At 46.8% G+C, this 22809-nt stretch overlaps 1 protein-coding gene across 1 annotated transcript in view; it reads right to left on the reverse strand.

The window, feature by feature from the left end:
- The window catches only part of MLXIP (MLX interacting protein), a 61198-nt gene that overhangs the window by 15766 nt on the left and 22623 nt on the right, over nt 1–22809 (reverse strand). Inside the window, exons 2-3 of the mRNA XM_047826814.1 lie at nt 2266–2372; nt 1463–1548 (exon numbers count right to left, since the gene is read on the reverse strand). Coding sequence (XP_047682770.1) covers nt 1463–1548; nt 2266–2372 — 193 coding nt within the window. The remainder of the gene's footprint in view (nt 1–1462; nt 1549–2265; nt 2373–22809) is intronic.

A 22809-nucleotide genomic window follows, 5' to 3' on the forward strand; every position in this document is an offset into this window, starting at 1 on the left:
TCACAGTGGATAATACAGTATTATCACCAAACCCAACAAAATGATATTCCTTAATATTGTCTAATATCAGACACACCCCACAGCTCAAAAGGGTCTTTCATTGGGTTACTTTCTAATTTTTCCCATTCCATCCAAACAGTGAGACGTGCTTGGACAGCACTGAAACAATGCAGAAGGGTGTAAAGGGTACCTGCCTCACTGTAATCCTCCTTCCCAGAAGTACCCACCAATAAAGGATTTCTGTAGATCCTTCTAGACTTTTCCTATACACCCACAATCACATAGATACACTTTATTCTTTTTTATTAAAAAAAATTAAAGTTTATTTTTGAGAGAGTGCACGCGCGTGCCCACGAGCATGGGTGGGGCAGAGAGAGTGAGGGAGGCATAGAATCCGAAGCAGGCTCCAGGCTCTGAGCTGTCAGCACAGAGCCCAACACGGGCTCAAACCCATAAAGTGTGAGATCATGACCTGAGCCAAAGTCAGACACTTAATTGAGCCACCCAGGCACCTCTAGATACACACTTTAAAAAAATAACATAAAGTTAATAAAATACAGTTGTGCAACTTTTTTTTTCATTTACTATTTTTCAGTATCTTCCTATCTCAGCACATAAAGATCTTGAAGTCATTTTTTTTAAGGATTTTATTTTTTGAGAGAGAAAGCACGCATGCACGCATAAAAGCTGGGGAGAGGGGTAGAGGGGGGAAGGGGGGAAGGGGGAAGGGAGGGAGAGAGAGGGAGAGAGAGGGAGAGAGAGGGAGAGAGAGGGAGAGAGAGAGAGAAATCCCAAGCAGGCTCTAGACTCAGTGTGGAGCCTGATATGGGGCTCAATCTCATGACCCTGAGATCACGACCTGAACTGAAATCAAGAGTCAGACACTTGGGGTGCCTGGGTGGCTCAGTGGGTTAATGTCCAAATTTGGCTCAGGTCATGATCTCACAGTTTGTGGATTCAAGCCCCGCGCTGGGCTCTGTGCTGACAGCTCGGAGCCTGGAGCCTGCTTCAGATTCTGTGTCTCCCTCTCTCTGACCCTTTCCCGCTTGACACTCTCTCTCAAAAATAAACATCAACATTTTTCTTTTATAAAAAAAGAAGAGACGCTCGACCGACTGAGCCACCCAGGCGTCCCTTGAGATCATTCTTTGTTGAAGATAATCTGTCTTGTAAGGAGACCAAATCCCTCCCTGCTGACGTCCAGAGAAATGCCAACATTGAGGGTAAGTCCCAGGGAGAGAACCCCTTAGTCCTCAGGTCAGCCCAGCCACAGAAGAGGGGAGTCCCGTGGGCTGTCACATGCTCGTCCTTGCGAGGACACATGGCGGCCAGGGCAGCAAGGCTAGACCTTTTCCCTGAACCCCCGCTGCGGAATCCACCCCCTATTCCCAGCCCTGGGAGAGCCGCTTCCTCCTCATGAGGGAGGATCCTTTCCAGCTACTAATGGTCCAGGGCCAAGTACCTCTGGCCTGCGATGCTCATCCACTTCAACAGAGCCATCTAGTGGAGTGACGAAGTGGCACACAGGATTCTTGCGCTTTTCCAAATCTGGGCAGAGAAACGAGGAGACAATCATTGCTATGACCAAGACCCCTGAAGGAACCCCTGCCCGCTCTGTCCACGTGCCCCTCAAGGTGCGGCCCTCCTTCCCTCGAAAATGAGATTTCAGAGAATAAAGGAAAAGAATCTGTAACTCATAGGTAAGGTAGGCAGTCTGGCTTATCAAGACAAATGCCAGCCTAACCCAAGCATGCCCCCAGCACGCGGATCTCCTACAGAGGCCACAGGATCTACCTGCACGAAAGCCAGCTAGAAACAGAACGAGGCCTGGGTCTGCATCTTCTTTGAAAATAGGAACTGTTCCCTGACTCTTTGAATGTCGCTCTCTGCTACGCCCTCCTTGACTCCCCTGAAAAGAACTAACCCCTCCTTCCTCCTCTGCCTTTACAACACTGGGCCCAAGCGCCTAACCTAACAGCGGGCACGTGATGCTGTGAGCAACTGGCTAACACGTCTGTCTCCTGCAGATTATAGGCAACTACATGACCACATGACTGGCCCCCCGTGCCTGATGGCCGAGAAGTATTCAGTTCGTTAGGATCCGGCTTGGTTTTCCTATTGCTGCAGACTGCCCAGGAGAGGCTTCCTTTTGAGGCACAATGTCTGGAAAGTGGGCTCTGGGGACCCGAGGTGCACAGGCTTCCAGGTGCTAGAACCTTGGGGCCCCCGCGGTCCCCTCCTGCCGGAAGGCCAAGTAGCACTCACACTGCATGTACCACGCCCGCCAGATGGCATTATTGAGCCGTATCTTGTCTCTCCACTGGAGCTTCAGGCCCTTGAAATTCTTCCACTTTGGAGACACCAACTTCCCACTGAAAGGCAAGACCAAGAAGGGAAACTTAGTGGTTCCTCTGAAAATGAAACAAAATCACAAAGCGCCACCCGATCACTCCAGACCTAGAGTAATCTATCACAAGCCACAGGCTACGCTTGAGAGAATACACACGTCACTCCGGGATTTCTTCAAAGGGATCAGCAGCAGGGAAGGGGGAGGTGTGCGTGGCAGCAATGGTGGCCGCGGCTCGCAGGGGAGGCAGGGCTGGCTGTGGCTGCAAAGTTTGCAGCGGGAGGATGGGTATGTGGTCACTGCCCTAGGCTGCTGGCTTTCACGGGTCTTTTACATTTTTCATAATAAAAAATTAAGAATCTTTTGATTTTTCAATATAGCAAACCATCACGTCGTGCATCTTCTGAAACTTGTGCAATGTTGTATGTCATTTACAACCCAATAAGGCTGGGGCGAAAAAAGAAAGAAGGAAATCTGCTGGCGACTGAATGAAAGCTAAGCTCCTTTAACCTGGTCCGTCTCCTTTGCCACCAGTCCCCAGGAGGCACTTACAATACAGGCACACAAGTGTCCCACTGGCCTTGGAGCCTGTGGGGCCCTCTCCTGCCTCCAGGCCTGTGCGCACACGGTCTTCACTCTTCATGGAGCTCCTTCTGCCACCTGCTCGTCCTTTAACACGCTGCTGCCACACCATCTGGCCTCCCCCAGGCTGCTGCCGACCCCTTCAGGGCTCCCTGAGCACCATTCAGACTCAAAGGCAGCACCGAGCTACCCTCCACAAAGCAATGTCTACACCCACACCTCCACGCAGCCCGTGAGATGTCATCACCCTGAGCACCCAGCGGAGAACCTGGCATACAGCAGGGGCTCAGGTAATAACTGTTCGGCGGATGAGTTAAAGAGCCCCACACACCAAGCTAACAGCAGGCGAGGCGCACCACCTGGCACAGCCTTCTCGGAGAGTTGAGTTTTCCAAGTGCTAAGACAGAAGCCACCTCTGGGTGGCTGACACAGGGTTTCCCTTTTTCAGAGGGCATGAGGCGTGCAAGGCGCCATCTTCGGTCCGCATCCAAGGGGGATCAGGGCGTTCTACCTGTGAGCCACAGCCCTGCCTCTTCTGCTGACCCAACTCAGAAAGACCTCGTGAGGAAGAACAACAGTTATCTCCAGAGACGGCACCCAAACAGGAAGACTTACCGGAACCCGAGAACCTGGCTTATAAAGCAAAAGCCCCTGGCTATGCGCCTGGCAAAGACCTCAAGCCTCCCCCACTCACCCCAGGGAGCCAGGCTTCAGATCACACAGGCCAGAAGGCTACGATCCGCAGAGAGAAAACATCACAGGACGCCCTCGTAAGAATCGGAGGGACGGACAGCAGCAGCCTCAGCTCAAAGGGTTAGAGGTTTCAAACTGTCACACACCCTCCTTGCTGCCTGTCCCCAGTCCAAAGGCACTCCTAACCCAGCTCCAAGTGGTCCACTTGCACTGAGGGCCAGTGGCCAGGGCTGGAGCCTCGGCTGCATCACACGTGCACCGGGCAGCTTTTGCAGTTGGGTAACCTGTCTGACAGCTGGATAATAATAACTCAGGATGATACCATCTCCTCCAGAGTATGTGCATAAGGATTAAGTGACGGCGCATATGTATGTACACATATACACTTAGACACATATAACTGGTAAGCCTAAAGCAAAATATGTTATTAATAGCCATCTCCAAGTTACTTCTGAAAAGCCCGAGTCTTAACACCCTCTGACTTGAAAAGTTCGTTCTTTCGTGTTTGCCACCACTGTCACGTGGCTCTTCCTTCCCCACAGGAGGAAAAAAGTGACACCCATGGGCCCACCCTCAATACCAGTGAACAAAGACCTGGGCAGAGGTCAGCCCCGTCCAAGCGCTTTGAAGGCAGGAACTGGGTCTCCTTCCCTCATTCGAGAAGGGCGAGTGCTACGAGCGGAGGAAAGGGGCAGATGGGGAAATGAGGCCCCGCCCCTGGGGAGCACACAAGGTGCTGAGGGTCACAAAGAAGGACAGAGGGCTGGGGTAGCACACAGCCTTATAACCAACCCAGTCAGAGCAGTCAGAAGAGGCTTTCTGAAGGCGGTGACATCTCAGCCAAGGCCTGGAGGCTCAGGAAACTTGGGCTAAACCACAAGGTGGCGAGTGGACCCTGCCTGTGACAGCCTTGACGTGAGCCAGAACACGCCTGGTCGGGAGCTCCAGGACGAGGCGGAGCGCCGGGGGAGGCGTGCAGGGTGCTTTAAACCGGGCTGGGGAGCAGAGTAGATTAGGTCCCTCCCCTTGGCAAACCAACCCTCCCTCCCCTCCTCTGCAAGATCTTTCAGCAACTTAGTATCTAGCCAGGCAGGTGGTTCCAGGGGGAAAAAAACAATTAGAAAACTCCCTCTTTTTTTATTTCCTTAAGGGGAAAAAAACCCACTTTTTCTATAACTGACAGCTTCCTCTTACCGAAGCCCAGGATTCAAAGGCCACCTGCACAGAGGGCTGCTGAGGACAGAAGCCCAGAAGGGTTACAATGCAAACGAGGAAGGACCCCAGAGAAGAGAACAACCTCTGGTGTCCTGCTGTGTCTGTTAAGAACTAACCACTGGGTGGGGCGCCTGGGTGGCTGCATCCATGCTCAAGCATCCGACTCAATTCTGATCTCGCCTCGCGTCCTGATCTCACGGTTAGTGAGTTCCAGCCCCCCGACAGGCTCTGTGCTGACAGAGCTGAGCCTGCTTGGGATTCTCTCTCTCCCTCTCGCTGCCCTTCCCCTGCTCGCTCTTGCTCTCTCTCTCAAAAATAAATAAACTTAAAAAAAAAAAACCCACAAAACCATTGGCTTAAATACAAACAGACCCTTACCCCTGCTTTGTGAAGAAAAAGTGACTGAGGGGCGCCTGGGTGGCTCAGTCGGTTGAGCGTCCGACTTTGGCTCAGGTCATGATCTCACAGCTTGTGAGCTCGAGCCCCACGTCAGGCTCTGTGCTGACAGCTCAGGGCCCAGAGCCTGCTTCGGATTCTGTGTCTCCCTCTCTCTCTGCCCCTCCCCACTGCGCACACACGCTCTCTCTCAAAAACAAATAAGCATTAAAAATGTTTTCAAAAAATTAAAGAACATACCCATGACTCACGGGCGCCTGGGTGTCTCAGTCGGTTGCGTGTCCGATCTCGCGGTTCATGAGTTTGAGCCCATGAGAGTGTCTCCCTCTCTCTGCCCCTCCCCCACTGCACACATGCGCGCGTGCGCGCGTGCGTGCTCTCTCTCTCGCTCCCAAAAATAAATAAACATTAAAAAAAAGAAGAAGAAAACAGAAAATGACTGACATGTGCATAAGACCATCTTCTCAAAGAGGCTTCATCACTTACAATGAAGAGGTATGATGATACAGAGAGAGCTCAAACCCTACAGGCTAGACACCAAATGCGACGGGGGCAGTCTGGGGTTCTCTTCTTCTTCCTCCTCGCTTGCTGAAATGCTTCACTTTTCCTTGACGTTTATGTCAAATTTGGCCAAACTTCAGCACAAATATACAGGAGGTCAGAATATACAAGTGGTATCACAGCATCCCAGATTTCTGTAATATCTCAGCAGTCAACAGGTGGTGCTCAACCAACACAAAGAAGTGAGTCCAAAACCAAAACTTAAACCACCGCCAGACGTAGAGACAGTGAAAGAGCCGCAAGGATGGTTTTCACGGTGACCGACCGCTCCTTGCCCACACAAATTTCAAGACAAGATCTTAAGAAGGAACACGCACAGTTCTATGCATCAAGGTACTACAGAGAAAAAAGGATTCCATAGACACGTTTTTAGGAAAATATGGGCATAATTTCTGTAAATCTCCTCGCTGCCTTTGGTGCTCTGAGGTCCCTGCCAATCTTCAAGGGGAGAAGAGGAGACATTCCTTATGTAGACGTCCACAGACCAAACCTGGGACTCTTTCCATGGGGGGTACCCAAAGTCTCATTTCCTGGGGGACATACAAGGAAAGGCTGCTCTAAACACTCGTAAACGGGAACTTGCAGCTCCCTGGAGAGCTCCCTGCAACAGTAGCCCCCAAAGCATCTGTAGTCGGGCTTCTGGTCCCCCCAACCCTGCCCCAGCTTAACTCCTCTTCCAGACATGGCTGACGGGGGTACTTCTTGGTCTAACTCAGGATTATGCCACATTCCTCCCTTTAAAGTGTAATCAGAAACACATTACAAAGATTTCTGAGACCACAGCTTCTATGTTTACCAAAGCCCTCTTCTGGCCTAACCTCCCCAAACTGCCCTCCTACATGCCCCGTGGGCCTCCCTGCTGGAACAGTGACCCCAGATTCTCCCCAAACTAAGAGAAGGCCAAGGTCTACGGCTGACTCATTCCAGCACAGTGCCTGGTACATGGGAGGCGCTTGTAAACATGGAGCCACTAAATGAGTACTAACCCTTTCTTTCCATAATGAAAAATCTTCATATGGCCCTGCCGCGGGCCACTCTCCTAGAAGACAGGTTCACGACCCGGAACAGGAAATTCAGAGTACAACAAAGGTCTCCCTCAAAACTGCTGTTGGATGGACTAGCAAACTCTGAATTCTTCAGCGGTCTGGTAAGAGACCGCTTTGGAATGGAAGCTTTGCACAAATAGGAGCTGAAATAAAGAACAGGGGTGGACGGGACCAGGAGGGGATTTTTGGATTCTGTCCATCCCAGGTAGGATTAACTTCTAACGCCCAGTTGGACCATTCTCTCCAAAAGAAAGCAGGCAGAGGGCTCCAGGGCCTGTCACTACAGGCCCCAGAAGAGGAGTGGGGCCCATGCGTTTGTTCACTGAACCATACTTGCTTGTTGTGGGGCCAACACTTCTTTGCCATTCCTAGAAATGCTTCCTGGATGCTCACTAGCAAAACGGCACTAGGCCTGCCTCCCCCTCACTCCCACCCGGCTATGTGACGTGTGTGTGTGTGTGTCGGCAGTGAGCGGAGAACGAGGAACTGGAGTGGGTGGTCCAGACCCCTCCCCTCCTCTCCTCTTGGGAGCAAGCTGCCATTCATCCTGCTCTGCTCCTACAGAGCCCAGGGCGGGGCTGGGGCCTGTCCTAGGCCCAGGACCACCTGGAAAGGCAGTCTGGGGCTCACTTGTAAGCCATACACTCAGCTTGATCAACAATAAAAGTGATATTCTGGCTGCTATCTATTGACTTTTTTATTGCGGTAAAGCACATTTAGCATAAAATTGACCATTTTAACCATCTGATTATAGCGTACAATTCAGTAGCATTAAGCACATCCACAATCCTGTGCACCCATTACTGCCACCTAGTTTCGGAACGGTTTTCGTCGCCCCAAAAGGAAACCCTGTACCCGTGGAGCAGTCACTCCCCATGTCCTCCTCCCCTTGCCCTGGCAACCACTCATCTACTTTCTGCGGCCATTTGCGTGTGGCTTCCTTCCCTAAGCACCCTGGTTTCAAGGGTCATCCGCGTTGTACCACGTGCTAGTGTTTCATTCTTTTCCACGGCCGAATCCTACTCTGCTGGATGGACAGACCCCCTTTGTTTGCTGTTTCACCTTTCGGCTGTCGTGACTAGTGCTGCTGTGGACCAACTGCTTTACTTCCCAAACAGTTCAGCACTCTGGCAGGGGAGAGGGGTCTGATCGTTCAGCTGGCGCTGTGGACACAACGATGGGCGAAAACAACGTGAACTTTGCCGGGGGGCAAGCGGACAACTGTCTACTGACACTTTCGATGCACACCACTTTGGCCCACAAGTCCACCGTCAGGAATGGATTCTGCAGACTCAAGTGCACATGTGTACAAGGACACACACGGAAAGACATCAAGCAGCAGTGCTGATGTGGCAGAAAAAGGCTGGAAACGACCTACACATTCATCAAAGGGAACTGCTTTAGCGACTGCTATATGCACACAGAGGGACACTATGGGGCACTTAAAAAAAAAAAACCCACATTTTATGCGCTGATTGACAGGCAAGGTCTACAAGCTGTATTAAGTGAGAAGAAAACTAAGGTGCAAGATGGACAGCGTGGCGACCATGTGTATTTATAACAGAAAGATATGTGCACAAGACACACGGGATGCGGGAGGGGGGAGAGGAGACAGACTGTCAATCTCAGAAAGACACACAAGAAACAGGTAACAGTGAAACAGTGATTTCCCTTTAGAGAGCTCAACTGGAGAATTAACGGGTTCAGTTGGCAACCTCGTTTTCACTGTTTACTAGTTTACACTGCTTAAATACAAGAATATATATATATTTATTATTACCTTTTTTTTTTCTCAAAATAAATAAGGCAAAGAGACCAGGTACAGTGAAAGACTTATAGGGTTTCTAGTTAATCAGGGAAGGCAATTAATCACATGAGCAGATAGAAGATTTGGTGCAAGTCAATTTTGTGAACTAGACTCAAATAGGAGGATAACGCTCATTAAGTGGTTTCTTTAATGAGTGAGTAGATGCGCAATGCTCAGACTGGTCTCTCTTCCAGGACTCTGACTATTTTTCTTCAAAAGAGCGGTCTCTATTGGCTTTCCTAGGATCTGGGCCTGGTTCCACAGGCTGCCAGGAGCCAAAACTAACAGGCTCCCGACAGACAAAGGTTCATTGAGGAGCCAAGGCGTGGGGAGCAGGCACAGCGACAGGCACCGCAGGAGGAGGGCATTGTGTCTAACGGACTCGCCCAACTGTGGGCCTCCGCCCTGGGCCTCCGGCCCAAGCAGAGCCTCCTCCCAGAGGCAGCTCAGTGAGGTTGCCAGGCCCTGCTCTGACGCCTAAACATGGGTCCTCTCTCCTACACCAGCAATTCATCTTCCTCGTGGCTCGCTTGGTGTCTATTTTATTTTTTACATTCAAAGAAAGTCCCGTTGGAGAAGCGGACTCTGAGGGCAACGGAGGGAAAGCAGGAATATGGACTCCTGAGGTCCTTGTCTCAGGTCTTGTCCTACTGACAAGGTGAGCGAGTGTGTGTGTGTGTGTGTGTGTGTGTGTGTGTGTGTGTGTATGCTGGTGTATGTGGTGTGTGAGGTGTGTGTGTGGTTGTGAGAGAGAGCACACTGTGTATACGGGTGCATCTGCCCTCATGTATGACATGCTTGTGGTCACACCCTTGTGAGGGCTTGTATTGGTTTTGTGTAAAAAAGCAGGGAGTAATCATTTCATTGACCATCAAAAATTAAAGCCAGTTGAAGGAGGTGAAACCAGGCAAAATCAGAGTAGCTGCAGTGGTGACTTCTTCACCCCGTCTGTAAATGCTGGTGACCTGTGTCCTTGTTGGGAGCACTCCCTCCTGTGCCCTGGCCTTCCACCAGGGGACACACACCGCCGAGCTTATACCATTTCCAAGCCAACAAGGCAAGGAGAGTAGTTTCCACTTCTGGACAAGTCACGTGAGCCGTCCAAGCTCCACCTTCTCTAAAATGGTGACGGTGTCCACCTCACAGGGAGGATTACAGGCAGGCACGAAAGGGCAGAGGAAGTAGCAGCCAATGCTGGGGCACGTTGCTGAACAGCAGTCAGTTCCGGGCCATGTTGCTGGGTTTTTAAACCTGTTGTTGCCCGTCAGATTGTAGCCATAACTGGACTTTCAGGCAGGAGCAGGGATGCTGGGCAGGGCATCACTTAAAGCCAGATTCATGGGGCACCTGGTGGCTCAGTCAGTTGAGCATCTGACTTCAGCTCAGGTCGTGATTTCATGGTTTGTGGGTTTGAGCCCCACGCTGGACTTTGTGCTGGCAGCTCAGAGCCTAGAGCCTGCTTTGGATTGTGTCTCCTTCTCTCTCTGTCCCTCCCCCACTCATGCTCCATCTCTCAAAGATAAATAAATGTTAAAACATTTTTAAAAAATTTAAAGCCAGATTCATATGTTTATTTGCCAAGAGACTAAACTTAGATCCAGATCCCAGGGTGTTCTGATTCCTCTGGACCAGGTACAGGGCCAGACTTAGAACAAGAAAAAGTGGTGTATCACTTCAATTTGCACCATTTGTTAATAAACTTTAATACTTAAAAAAAAATCTGTGCATTAGCCATGTGTCTCTTATACTGTAGGAGCTGTCTGTGCCCTTCATCTTTTAAAAAACTTTTTATTTTGAAATAATTATAGACTCACAGGAAGTTACAAAAACTAGCACAAAGAGTCCTCTGGATACTTCACCCAGCTTTCCCCAGGGGCGGCATCCTCTGCGGATGGGACACAATCTCACCACCGGGAAACTGACTTTGGCATATCCGTGTTACCGAGACTACAAATCTTACTCCGTTTTCGCCATCCGTTAAAATGTCCATCGTCTTTCCCTTGCTATTTTATGTTGGTAACACCATAACATTGATTTGTGATGTTTCCGCAAATGTTTACCTTAAGTTTTAGAGTTTTACTTCTTTATATAGCATATCTTCAAATAAGTAGGTTATCCATTTGTGTAGTCCTATCTACCGGTCTTCCTTTAAAATTTCTTTTAGCTTCCCTGCCTGCCCGTCTACCCCATCCAGAGATTGTTTCCTTTAATCTCTTTTTTAGCTTTTTTAGTCTTACTGATTTTAAAATGAATTATACACCCACACTCAAAGAAAATTCAAACAATACAAAACAGTACAAAACAAAAGCAAAGTCACCTGCAATTCCACCACCTAGAAATAACTGTCGTCTAAATTTTGGTGATAATATTGTGTAGTGAAGAAATAACCTATCCAAAGAGAAGTCTGGCCTTTGCCCTCAAGCTCCTAGGAAGTGACCTCTATGCCCCTGGAATGTCCTGCCTGATAGTAGTGTCTTTGTTTGCCTGGGGGCGTTGGTCAGAGGAGAATCTCACACAATCTGATTCACTCTAGCACTCTGCACCAAACAGTATCAGTTCCAATCTCCAGAGGAACTGATAACTAAAGGCATCAGCTAGATCTCCAGGAGGGACTGGAGACCAGAAAGTGGCCACACAGGCAGAATGTCATCAAGTAAAACTGCGACCGCCAGCGACTCAGGTGAGCTTCCCTGACTGGCAGTGCTCTGCGTGCACTGTCACACACTGTGGTGGGAAGGAGGTCACGCCACCAGAAGAGGACAACCAAGGGCATCACCTTTGAACACCTCTTCGACTCTGTCCTGTGCACCCCTTCCTTCCCTTGGATAACTCAATTAGAAGCTTTTCCCTGTAATACACTGTAATGAAGAGTGGAACGGTTTTCAGTGAGTTCTGGGAGTCCTTCTATAGAATTATTCAACCTGAAGATGGTTTCCGGGAATTCCTCCAACTTATAATTGGTGTGAGAAGTGAGGGCAGTCTTGTGAACTATTATCCCCAACTTTGTAGTTGACCCTTAAGTCCTTGTAATACACATATTTTCATATATATGAATAAACGTAATATTTAAATGTTGGATAATACTGTTTTATAATTCATTTACCATTTATGTTATAGACATCTTATTGTGTCAATATAGTTTTATATATATTCTTAATGTTTGTTTATTTTTGAGAGAGAGAGAGCATGCGCACGCAAGCCGGGAAGGGGCAGAGAGACAGGGAGACAGAATCTGATGCAGACTTTAGGCTCTGAGCTGTCAGCACAGAGCCCGACACAGGGCTCGAACTCACGAACTGTGAGATCATGACCTGAGCCCAAGTCAGACGCTTAACCGACTGAGCCACCCAGGCGCCCCTCCCTGTTGGATTAAAATGCCCTCTTCAGGGGCACCTGGGTGGCTCAGATGCTTACGCATCTGACTCTTGATTTCAGCTCAGGTCACGATCTCATGGTTCGTGAATTGGAGACCCATGTCAGGATCCACACAGAGTGTGGAGTCTGCTTGGGACTCTCTCTCCCTCTACTCCTCCCCTGCTCATGTGCACACTCCTGCTCTCTCACTCTAAAAAAAAATTTTTTTTAATACCATTTTCATCATACACCTCATTCCCACATACGTACTTGGGGCTATTTCTGAACACACTATTTCTTTTGGTGTTTGTGCATATGTTTTTAATGGTTTCACTTTTTACATTCAACTCTGTTTCTCTTGGGGAAAAGAATCAGTTTACTTCTTTACAGAGCTCACCAAAATAAATTCCAACCAGCTATCTGATTGCTTCACCTTCCCCAACTAATTTATGAGATTTCCATTAACAGATCTTAAATTATAATATACACCAGGGTCTGTTCTAGGGCCTCGTGTCACTGATTCATGTCCAATCCTGTGCTAGTATCACACTGATCTAGTAACTATAAATTTGTAATATGCTATCTAGGTAACGTTGGTCTCCATCACTTTTGTTTTACTGTTAGAATCCTTGCCTATTTGCTCTTCCACGTTCCAATGTTACGATCATGTTGTCAAATCTCAAAAGACAGCTCTTCTGGTATTTTTATTAGAGTCGTGCTTAATAAATTAACGCGGGCAGGGCTGACCATTCCAGTTGGGTCATCTCCATCCCAGATCAGTGTATGTTTCTCCACTTATTCAAGCCACTTACCCTACTTAAAATGTCAGAGACATCTGAAGCCGTCTAGTATTCTATAATTTACTCCATCTGTGTCCTTCACATTTCTAACCATATACTTCTACTAACGTTTTAAAACAATGTAAAAAGACAATTTAGAAAGCTAGAATCAGCAAGTCACATAGTCACACACCCAAATACAAACACCGTCCACATTTTACTGCATTCGACCTAGCCACCCACCCCTCAACCCCGTAGCTACGATGGTAACGGCCGCCCTCACCTTGATCAAAGTGGCTAAGCCACAGACACAAGTCAGAAGCTTCTACCGTATCAGCACCAGGAATAACTACCCTCAAAGAATGCTGCCGTTTCCTAGCACTTTTATCCACCTACGCAGAAAGGTAATTAGTAGGTTCCAACATTCACCGAGGTTAAGATTTTTATGTAAAGTATGAAAGACTCCACCCCTTACAGACATCTGGCTTACAGAGGAAGTAAATTAACAAAGGTCTCCAGCCAGAGTACATACCTGCAGTCAGGACTCTAGATAGAAACTGTCTACCACAAATGTAAGAGAAAGAGATGCACAGATGTTGCTGAGTTCCGATGAAGACTGGCAAGAAATAAATCTGTTACTATTATTATTGTTATGACCATTATTAGTCATTTTCAAGGCACTGCCAGCTACCTAACCCACTTAAAAGGCACCGAAATCTGAAGCTGTCTGATGCATTTCAAAGGATAAGGTAACACCCTCCAGGTAGCCAAGACCTATAAATAGTCTTTAAAAGCATTGGCTCCTTTCCTAAGTCAGTTTGACAATTAAAGAAAACCCATGGAATCTGCTCTCTATTGAATTTGAAACCCCAAACCTCGACCTTGACAATAACTGGGGTCGTAGTGACAGTAGGGTTAAGTAGGTATGGGGGCATCTATCAAATCCTCACTTTTCTGGGGCAGAAGCTGGAGCCAGTAGTTAAATCTACACAGCACCTATTATAATGCTGTGTAAAATGGTGCTTAACAAAAGAAATGAATTGATGAAAAGAATTAGAACCTTTTCAGGTTGCACGTGGGGTATACAGCATGAACACTGTTCCCAGCTTAATCTGGCTGAGACACCACTTTCTTCATGAAACTATCCTGATCCGCTTATTTGACACTGTTCTGGCCGCTAATGATAGAGCAGCAAACAAAACGATGTCCCTGGCCCCATGGAGCTTATATTCTCCGGGGAAAGACAGGCGCCACGTGTGTGCTATGTCAGGAGCACAGGCAAGGTGGAAAGGGAGCTGGGAGGTGCTATTTCTACAGGGTGAGGGTGAAAGTGGAAGGATGGAGAGTGGACGCTGACAGATCCTGGCTTCTCCTCAATAAGCCCACAAAACTGCTCGTGCCAAGGACGCGGACAGCCTCTGCACTATCAGATCAGTCATTTTCAGACCTCCCCTGACGGAGCTTCCTACAACATCTGCCCCCATCCCGCCCCACGCCCTCACCGCTGCCCGGCCTACTCTGCTCCCCACTTTGCAAGCTCTTCCTCCTCCTCGCGGCCGAGGGGCTTGTCCCGAACCCTCCACACCCCACACGCTCTCCCTTGCCTCCCCCCTACCCACACGCCAGGATGACCTCACCAACGGTGTCTGCTCACACCTCTCCCCTCCTGAAAGGCCCGCACGGGTTCCCATGGCTCATAGGGTAGAACAGAGTCCCTAAGCGCTCACCAAGGCGGAGGCCCCCAACTGCACACACCTGGTGCCAACAAGCTCTTCATCACCCATCTAACTCCTTCATCTTGAGGATACTGGCCCCCGGCAGGAGCCCTCCCGGACCGCTCTCAGTGTAAATTATTAGCTATGTCCTCTCCCAACTCCCCGTGCCCACCACGATCTGCCACTACCCGACGTGTGTGCCAACTGTCTGTCTCCACAACCAGAGTGCACTTTCTGGGAGGGGGTAGCCGTATCCATTCTGTTCACCAATACCTCTCCCCACACGGTGCCACCATGCAACAGGCCCTTGAGTATGTGCCCAACGACCTCCAGAGTGTCCCTCCTGCCCATAGAGCCCCACTCTGGACTACCACAGTCCCTGGTCCCTGGCCTTGCCCCACTCATCCTGCACTCCACGCTCCTCTGGGCTCCGGACTGGGCCCGACGCACAAGGGGTCCTCCGTGTTTCAGTCTGTATCACGCTCTCCCTTGCGGGAGCTCCAGGCGCTCATAGATGCGTTACTGTCCACACGTTCTCGGTCTGTTGGTCCCCCATTCCACCTCCCTCCTCCCCCAGTGTAAAAGCAGGTAACATAGCTGTGTAAATTAACGATTAGAGCTTTTTCCAGGTCGGCTTCATTTTAGAGACCACAGCTAGATGAAAAGGAACAGTATGTTACAAATTAAACAAAACCAGGAGTCGGAACCCAGCACTGCGCTCTGAGTTCTAAACAGTGTACCTTTAGGTGGGACGCCATCTCCGCCCAAGTCAGTTCTTCTCTCTGGGCTCACTTTTCCTTTTTGTGATGAGACAGAACTTAATTAGCTAATCCCACCCAACTTCCTGCCAGTTCTATGGGTCTAGGATTGTACCCGTTCCCAGAAAGGGAGACATTGGCCCCAAAGACTATAAATGAGAGGCACTCACAGTAGGGTTGTGTTGGGGAAACACCAGCTACTGTTTAGCAAAAGAATGAATAGAAGGATCTGTAACACCCTGACCACAACCACACATCTCTGCCTTTTTTTTTTGGAGGAGGATTTTAAAAAGCACAAACACGGTGGGTGGAGGGATGGGGGAAATAGCTGATGTGATGGAGATTAAGGAGGGCACTTGTGATGAGCACCAGGTGTTGTGTGAAGTGATGAATCACTATACTGTATACCTGAAATTATTATTACACTGTATTTTAACTAAGTGGAATTTAAATAAAATCTTAAAAAATTTTTTGTTAATGTTTATTTATTTTTGAAGGAGAGAGAGACCGATCATGAGTGAGGGAGGGGCAGAGAGAGAGAGGGAGACAGAATCCAAAGTAGGATCCAGGCTCTGAGCTGTCAGCACAGAGCCTGACATGGGGCTCGAAATCACGACCTATGAGATCATGACCTGAGCTGAAGTCAGACACTTAACTGACTGGGCACCCAGATGCCCTTTAAATAGATCTACAAACAAACAAACAAACAAACAAACAAAACAAAAACACAAACTGAACAAAAATTTAAAAAAACACAAAAACAAAACACAAAAAAATTAAAAGCACCAATAGGGGTGCCTGGGTGGCTCAGTCAGTTGAGTGTCCAACTCTTGATCTCAGCTCAGGTCATGATCCCTGAGTTGTGGGATCAAACCCTGCATCTGGCTCCACCCTGAGCATGGAGCCTGCTTAAGATTCTCTCTCTCTGACCCTCTTCCCCAACTTCCCAACTCTCTAAAATAAAAAAAAAAAAAAAAAGTTGTTTTAAAAAGCACAAACAACACAAGAAGCAACAGGTGTTGACAAGGGTGTGGAGAAAAAGGAACCCTAGTGCACTGCTGGTGGGAATGCAAACTGGTGCAGCCACTGTGGAAAACAGTACGGAGGTGCCTCAAAAAGTTAAAAAACCAGAAGTACCTTATGATCTAGCAATTGCACTACTATTTATCCAAAGAACACAAGGACACTAATTCAAAAGGATACATGTACCCCTAGGTTTATAGCAGCACTGTTTACAACAGCCAAGGTATAGAAGCAGCCCATGTGTCCACTGACACATGAATGGATAAAGATGTGGAATATAGGGGCGCCTGCGTGGCTCAGTTGGTTAAGCATCTGACTCTTGATCTCAGCTCAGGTCATGACCTCACCATCGTGGGGATCGAGCCCCTCATCGGGCTCTGCGCTGGGTGTGAGCCTGCTTGGGATTCTCTCTCCCTTTCCCTCTGCCCCTCCCCACTCATGCTCCTGCCCTCTCTCTTTCTCTCTCAAAAATAAATAAATACAGGGGCGCCTGGGTGGCGCAGTCGGTTAAGCGTCCGACTTCAGCCAGGTCACGATCTCGCGGCCCGTGAGTTCGAGCCCCGCGTCAGGCTCTGGGCTGATGGCTCGGAGCCTGGAGCCTGTTTCCGATTCTGTGTCTCCCTCTCTCTCTGCCCCTCCCCCGTTCATGCTCTGTCTCTCTCTGTCACAAAAATAAATAAAAACGTTGAAAAAAAAAATTAAAAATAAATAAATAAATACAAATTTAAACAAGATGTGAGATATGTATACAATGGACTATTATTCAGCCATAAGAAAGAATGAAATCTTGCCATTGGCAGCAACATGGATGGACTGGAGGGTATAATGCTAAGTAAAATAAGTTGGTCAGAGAGACAAATACTATATGATTTCACTCATATGTGGAATTTAAGAAACAAAACAAACAAGCAAAGGGAAAGGAGAGAGAGAGAGAGAGAGAGAGAGACAGAGAGAGAGAGAGAGAGAGAGAGGAAAAGACACCAAGAAAGAAACTCCTAATTACAGAGAACACACTGATAAAGTTACCAGAGGGGAAGGAGGGGGATGGGAAAACTAGGTGACAGGGATTATGGGATGCACTTATCTGGCGAGCAAAGAGTGATCTATGGAATTCTTGAATCACTATATTGTATACCTGAGACTATATACAACACTCTGTTAACTATTAAAATAAAACTTAATTTAAAAAATAAAAATAAAAACCACAAAAAAACTTTGTACAGCCCTTCTCACATAATAGAAATTCCAAAATGAAATGTGTTTTACCTATCCCTGCTAAAGACAATCTCCCTGCCATCTGCTACTGAGAATCAGCTGTCACCCTAAATCTTTCCCACTTCTTATCCTCCTCCCATGCATGCGTTTTCATCAACTTGTCAGCCACCCAAGTAAGAAGTCTGCGATGGCAGGAGAGCCAGGGCTCACTCATGAAAACGAAGGCAAGCGAGATAATCTCAGACTGGTGTCTAGTTCAGAAACACTGCAAATCTCCAAGCCGCCCTGACTACGGGACGCACAGACAGCCCTTCTGCCAACAGGCTCCTGAGACGTATGGACGTATTTCGTCTTTATCAGCATTCAAAATACCCACATTTTTTTCTTCGTGATATGCTCATTTTCACTCTGGCCTTTCTGTCGAAAGCAACAATTTGTTATTCATGAAATCAAACTTAAAGACAGTGGCAGAAGATGAAGTTTCAGTTCATGATCATATCCCAGTTTTAACCTCAGACCTTTATACAGTATGAACCCTACTGCACAGGCATTTCCCATCTCCACGGCCGTTGCAAACGCCTGAAAAGAAGAGTGTGTTTTTATAGCTCCATGGGAGGATAAACACACCTTAGTTACCACGGTGCTATAAAAATCAAGGTCAGGGTAACTTATCTCTCATTTACCTCTGCTTCAGGGCCTCCTGGGAAAAAGGACAAAAATAAAATGAGCATATCTAAGGCACAAATCATTTAACAAACTACAGAGCAGGAAAAAGTCAAAAGAAAAAGTAAGTGATGGATATTTATTTTCTCAAAACCGAAACCCTTGGTACACTGATTTTTTTTCCCCTCCACATTCCCAAATGAAGCCAACAACTCAGCCGGGCGGGAGGAACTTGTGGTACGAAAGACTGAACCACACGGCAAGGAGATTTTGTGTTTTCTCATCCCGCAGGTCTCTGAGAACCAGTGTGTGTTTGGGAGGAAGGGAAGGAAAAGAGTAGGGAGGGAAGTTCCTATGAATGAAACCTGAAGCCAACCATTTATGCTGATTTTTTACCTGTCAAGTTTCAGAGTCTTTCTATTATTGCAGGAGCACAATCCGCTTTCCTGGTATAAAGAAGATGAGTAACATCTATTCTTCCTAAGCCAAAATCCCAGATTTTACTGAGGAAATCTGATCCCGTCCACGGTGCCACAGTGATAAATTCAAGTCCCAAAAATTCATCTACCAACAGAATCTCAGGCCAGGCGGAAACACAGTGTGGCTCCCACTATGGGCTCGCTCCCGAGAACGAGAGCCGCCCTTCTAATGAGAAGCACTGTCATTATCACCTGTTATCCGCCACTGGCCACAGGAGTGGGGAGAGAGACTGTGTCCCCCTCCTGCCTGCCAGCTCTGCAGCCTTGGGTAGACATCTGGCCTTTCTGAACGTCTCTTTCTTTGGGGGGAAGAAACAACCTATTTCACAGAGCTATGGTAAGAATTAAATGAAGCGCGGTACTTAGATGGATTAACAGTGTCTGGAACATAGGAGGTTCTCAATAAAATGGATTTATGCCTTCTTCTGAGGTTCCCCGTGACGTTCAGAACCATTCTGACTCTTTGTGCTATGAAAAAGCACGACGACAGGCCTCCAGGCCACAGCAGCCAAGCCTCCCAGCAACTGGAGTCAGGAGACAAAGAGAGAGCCTGACTGTTAGGGTGGGTGATGAGCAAAGGTCCTTGAGAGCGGGAGAGAACTGCCATTTAGAGATTAGATACGCGGTTCTTCAATGAAAATGCAATCAATTCCCACCAGTACAGGTGGCACAGATACAACTGTGCTTCTCTTTTATTAGCGCTGGTTCACTCTCCACCATAGAGTATCTACATAGCAGCGAAGTCTAATAGCCCTTCAACAGGAACTGAAGCTGGGGGGCTTCACAGCCTCCCATCACTTGCACACGCACACCCAGAAGCTCCCTCAGCAAGGAAGTGCTGTCTGGGGGCTGATTCCCCTCCTTCACATCAGCTCTGGGGCACATTTCACAGCACTGTCCCTTATAAGGCACCACTTAGGCTAGAGAGTAGACTGATGTTCTAAACACCGCAACGCTCCAGGAGAAAGTGGGCAGCCTGTGGGTTTGTGTATCTGGTGGTATAGCTGAGTGCAAGCCCGTTTCAGCTCAAAGTCCACAATACTATAGGCCTACGAGAATAAAGAGTAAGAAAGGTACTGAGGGAGAAATAATTACTCTAGAATGCGGAGAAGCCAGACTTAAAGCAGTTGGCACAGTTAAAGAGGGGATGGCCAAAGAGTTTTAATTCTTCAATTATTTATAAGATACAGATAAAACATGTCTTTTGATTTAAAAAAAAAAAAAAAAAAAAAAAAGAGCCTGCAATTCCAGCTTGCTTTCACGACTAGGACCATAGGGCAGAAATCATCTGCAGGCCAGGAAAAGAAATATCCCAGCAACATGTACCAAGAGCCTGTGATGTGACAGGCTCTGCACTGAGAACTGGGTGATAAAGATGTCAGGACATCACAAACTGAGAAAGGCAGCTTTTAAGGCACATGTGCAGGGTATGGAAACACGCGAAAGGGGCATTCAATGTCATCAGTGGATCCAGGGCATCTTCCTCAGACAGGATGCCGGAGCTGAGGCCCCAAGGATGGGCAGGAATTAACTAGGGAAAGAGGATGTAGAGAAAAAGGTTTTTTAGCAGAAGGAATAAAGAGGTCTTTCTCAAAGTATTAGCGGTTTGGCTCTGGTCCCCTCTGTCCTCCATACTTAGCTTTGATGAGCAAAGAAGTGAAGGTAAGAACACTGATTATCTGGAAATCTCAGGATCCAATCTCCCCCTTGCCAGTGGGATGGGGTCAGGCACAGCAGTCAAGTCCTTGGATAAAGATAAGAGAGCTACAGAGAAGTCAGTTAGTTTGTACCCATGTTAAGGGTCAGTCTCCTGAATCTGTCACCCAAAACAGATGAAAGAATGGGAGAAGAGCTGGTTTGTCATCCTCATTTCTGAAGTAGAGCAGGAGAAAGACAAGAGAGAAAGAGAGAGGAAGAGGAAGGGGAGAGCAGCGTTGAGAACAAGGAAGTTTGTGAAGGATATGTCTTCTACTATTAGTGGTTTGGCTTTAAAAAGTAAAAACTCTCTTCTAAATCAAAAAATTAATAAACAAAGTTAGAAGGTAAGTGCCAAATGGAGGGAGAGATTGTGAAAAATCGGTTAAGTTCCTCAAACTACCTACTAATTAACTATCTAATTAAAGATAATTATCTTTACAATGAAAAGATCTGGCAGTTATCTAAACCAAATGATCAAATTTGGCATCATTAATAGTGGGACGAGCTGACATTATGTACCCCTGATGTGACTATCCGTGAAGCACACCCACCAAAAATGCTGGCCCTAAATGTTATCAATGCCTTCTAGGCCCAGCATGGTTTACAGGAAATACAGGGGACAGAGAAACATGTTAGCCACCACCACAAGAAAACAAATACAGAATGTGGGACGTTCTTCAAGACAACTGGCCCTGTCACTTCAAAAAGTCAATGGCAAGGGGAAAAGGTGAAAGGATTATTCTCTTTGGCATGAAAATGACATAATGGTTATGAAGGGAAATATATTTTTAGGAATAAAATGTCATGATGTCTCCAACTTTTTTTCTGAACCATACAAAAGAGAGACAGGTACGTAAAGCAAGTTAACAAATATCAACTGCAGGTGGTGGCTATAAAGGTGATGGCTGCACCATTATTTCATATTTTCTCTGTTAAAATTTTTAATAATAAAAATGTTGGGAAAAAATGGAAAATGAAAGACCCACTTCCCAACTTAAAAAAGAAAAGAACTAAAAGGAAATTCTCAAATACCAAATAAATAGTCAAATTCAGGGAACAATACATTCACTAGAGAGCACAGAAATGAAAATTAAAACACCTGAGATACCATTTTTTGCCTATCAGATTAACGAAGATTTTTAAAAGCATAGTAATAATGGTACATGATTTTTTTTTTTAAAGTACAGTCATTCTGGAAAATAGTTTGGCAGCTTCTTATGATGTTAAACATATGCTTACCTATGACCCAGCATTTACCCAAGAGAAATGAAAACACATGTCCAATCAAGACTTGTACATGAACATTCAGAGCAGCTTTATCCACAATGAAGATGAAGACAACAAAATGAAGACAAGCCAGCTGTCTATCGACAGGGGAATGGATAAAACAAACTGTGGTATATCCAAGCAACAGAATATTAACTATTGATACATACAGCAACACAGATGAATCTTAAAAACATTCTGAGCACAAGAAATCAAGCAAAAACAGTACATACTGTATGATTCCATTTATACAAAACACAAGGAAAGACCAAGCTAATCTACAGTGAGAGAGCAGATGGGGGACGGGAAGAATGCCTGGAAAAGGTACAAAGGAACCTTCTGGGCTGATGGAAATGTTCTGTATCTTGACTACAGTGGTTATATACGTGTATACATTTGTCAAAACTGTTGAAGTGTACATGTAAAAGGGTGAATTTTATTGTTTACATATTAAGCCCCAGTAGAGTCAAATTAAACTTTCAAATTACAGTAAGGACACCCAGACTTGGAAAGGATGTAGGGAGTGGGGTCTCTTATATACTGCTGGTGGGAATACTGACTGATGCAACTTTTTCTTTCTTTTTCGCTAACAGCCGTATTGGGATGTAATCCACATACCACACAATTCACCCGTTTAAAGTGTACAATTCAATGGTTTTTAGTCTAATCACAGAGAATTGTGCAACTATCACCACAATCAATTTTACAACGTTCCCATTACCTCAAAAAGACATGCCATCCCCTCAGTCATCACCTCCCAATCCTGAACAACTATTAACCCACTTTCTGTCTCTAAATGTGACATTCATATAAATGGGATCACATAATATGTGTTTTTTTGGGACTGGTTTCAACTTAGCATAAAGTTTTCAAGGTTCATCCACGTGACAGCAAATATTTTCTTCCTTTTTATGGCTGAACAATATTCCATCATATGGATGCATCACATTTTGTTTATTTATTTATTCACGGATGGGCATTTGGGTTGTTTGCACCTTTGGGCTATTTTGAATAATGCTGCTATGAACATTCGTGTACAAGTTTTGTACAGACACATGTTTTCATTTCTTTTGCATAGACACCTAGGAATGCCAACTCCTGGGGCAAATGGTACATGTATGTTTAAGTTTTTGAGGACTACTAGAGTGATTTGCACAGTGGCTGCACCATCTTACATTCCCACCAGAAATGTACAGAGGGTTCCAATCACTC

Source organism: Prionailurus viverrinus, chromosome D3 (assembly GCF_022837055.1).
Source record: "Prionailurus viverrinus isolate Anna chromosome D3, UM_Priviv_1.0, whole genome shotgun sequence".
NCBI classification, from domain to species: domain Eukaryota; kingdom Metazoa; phylum Chordata; class Mammalia; order Carnivora; family Felidae; genus Prionailurus; species Prionailurus viverrinus.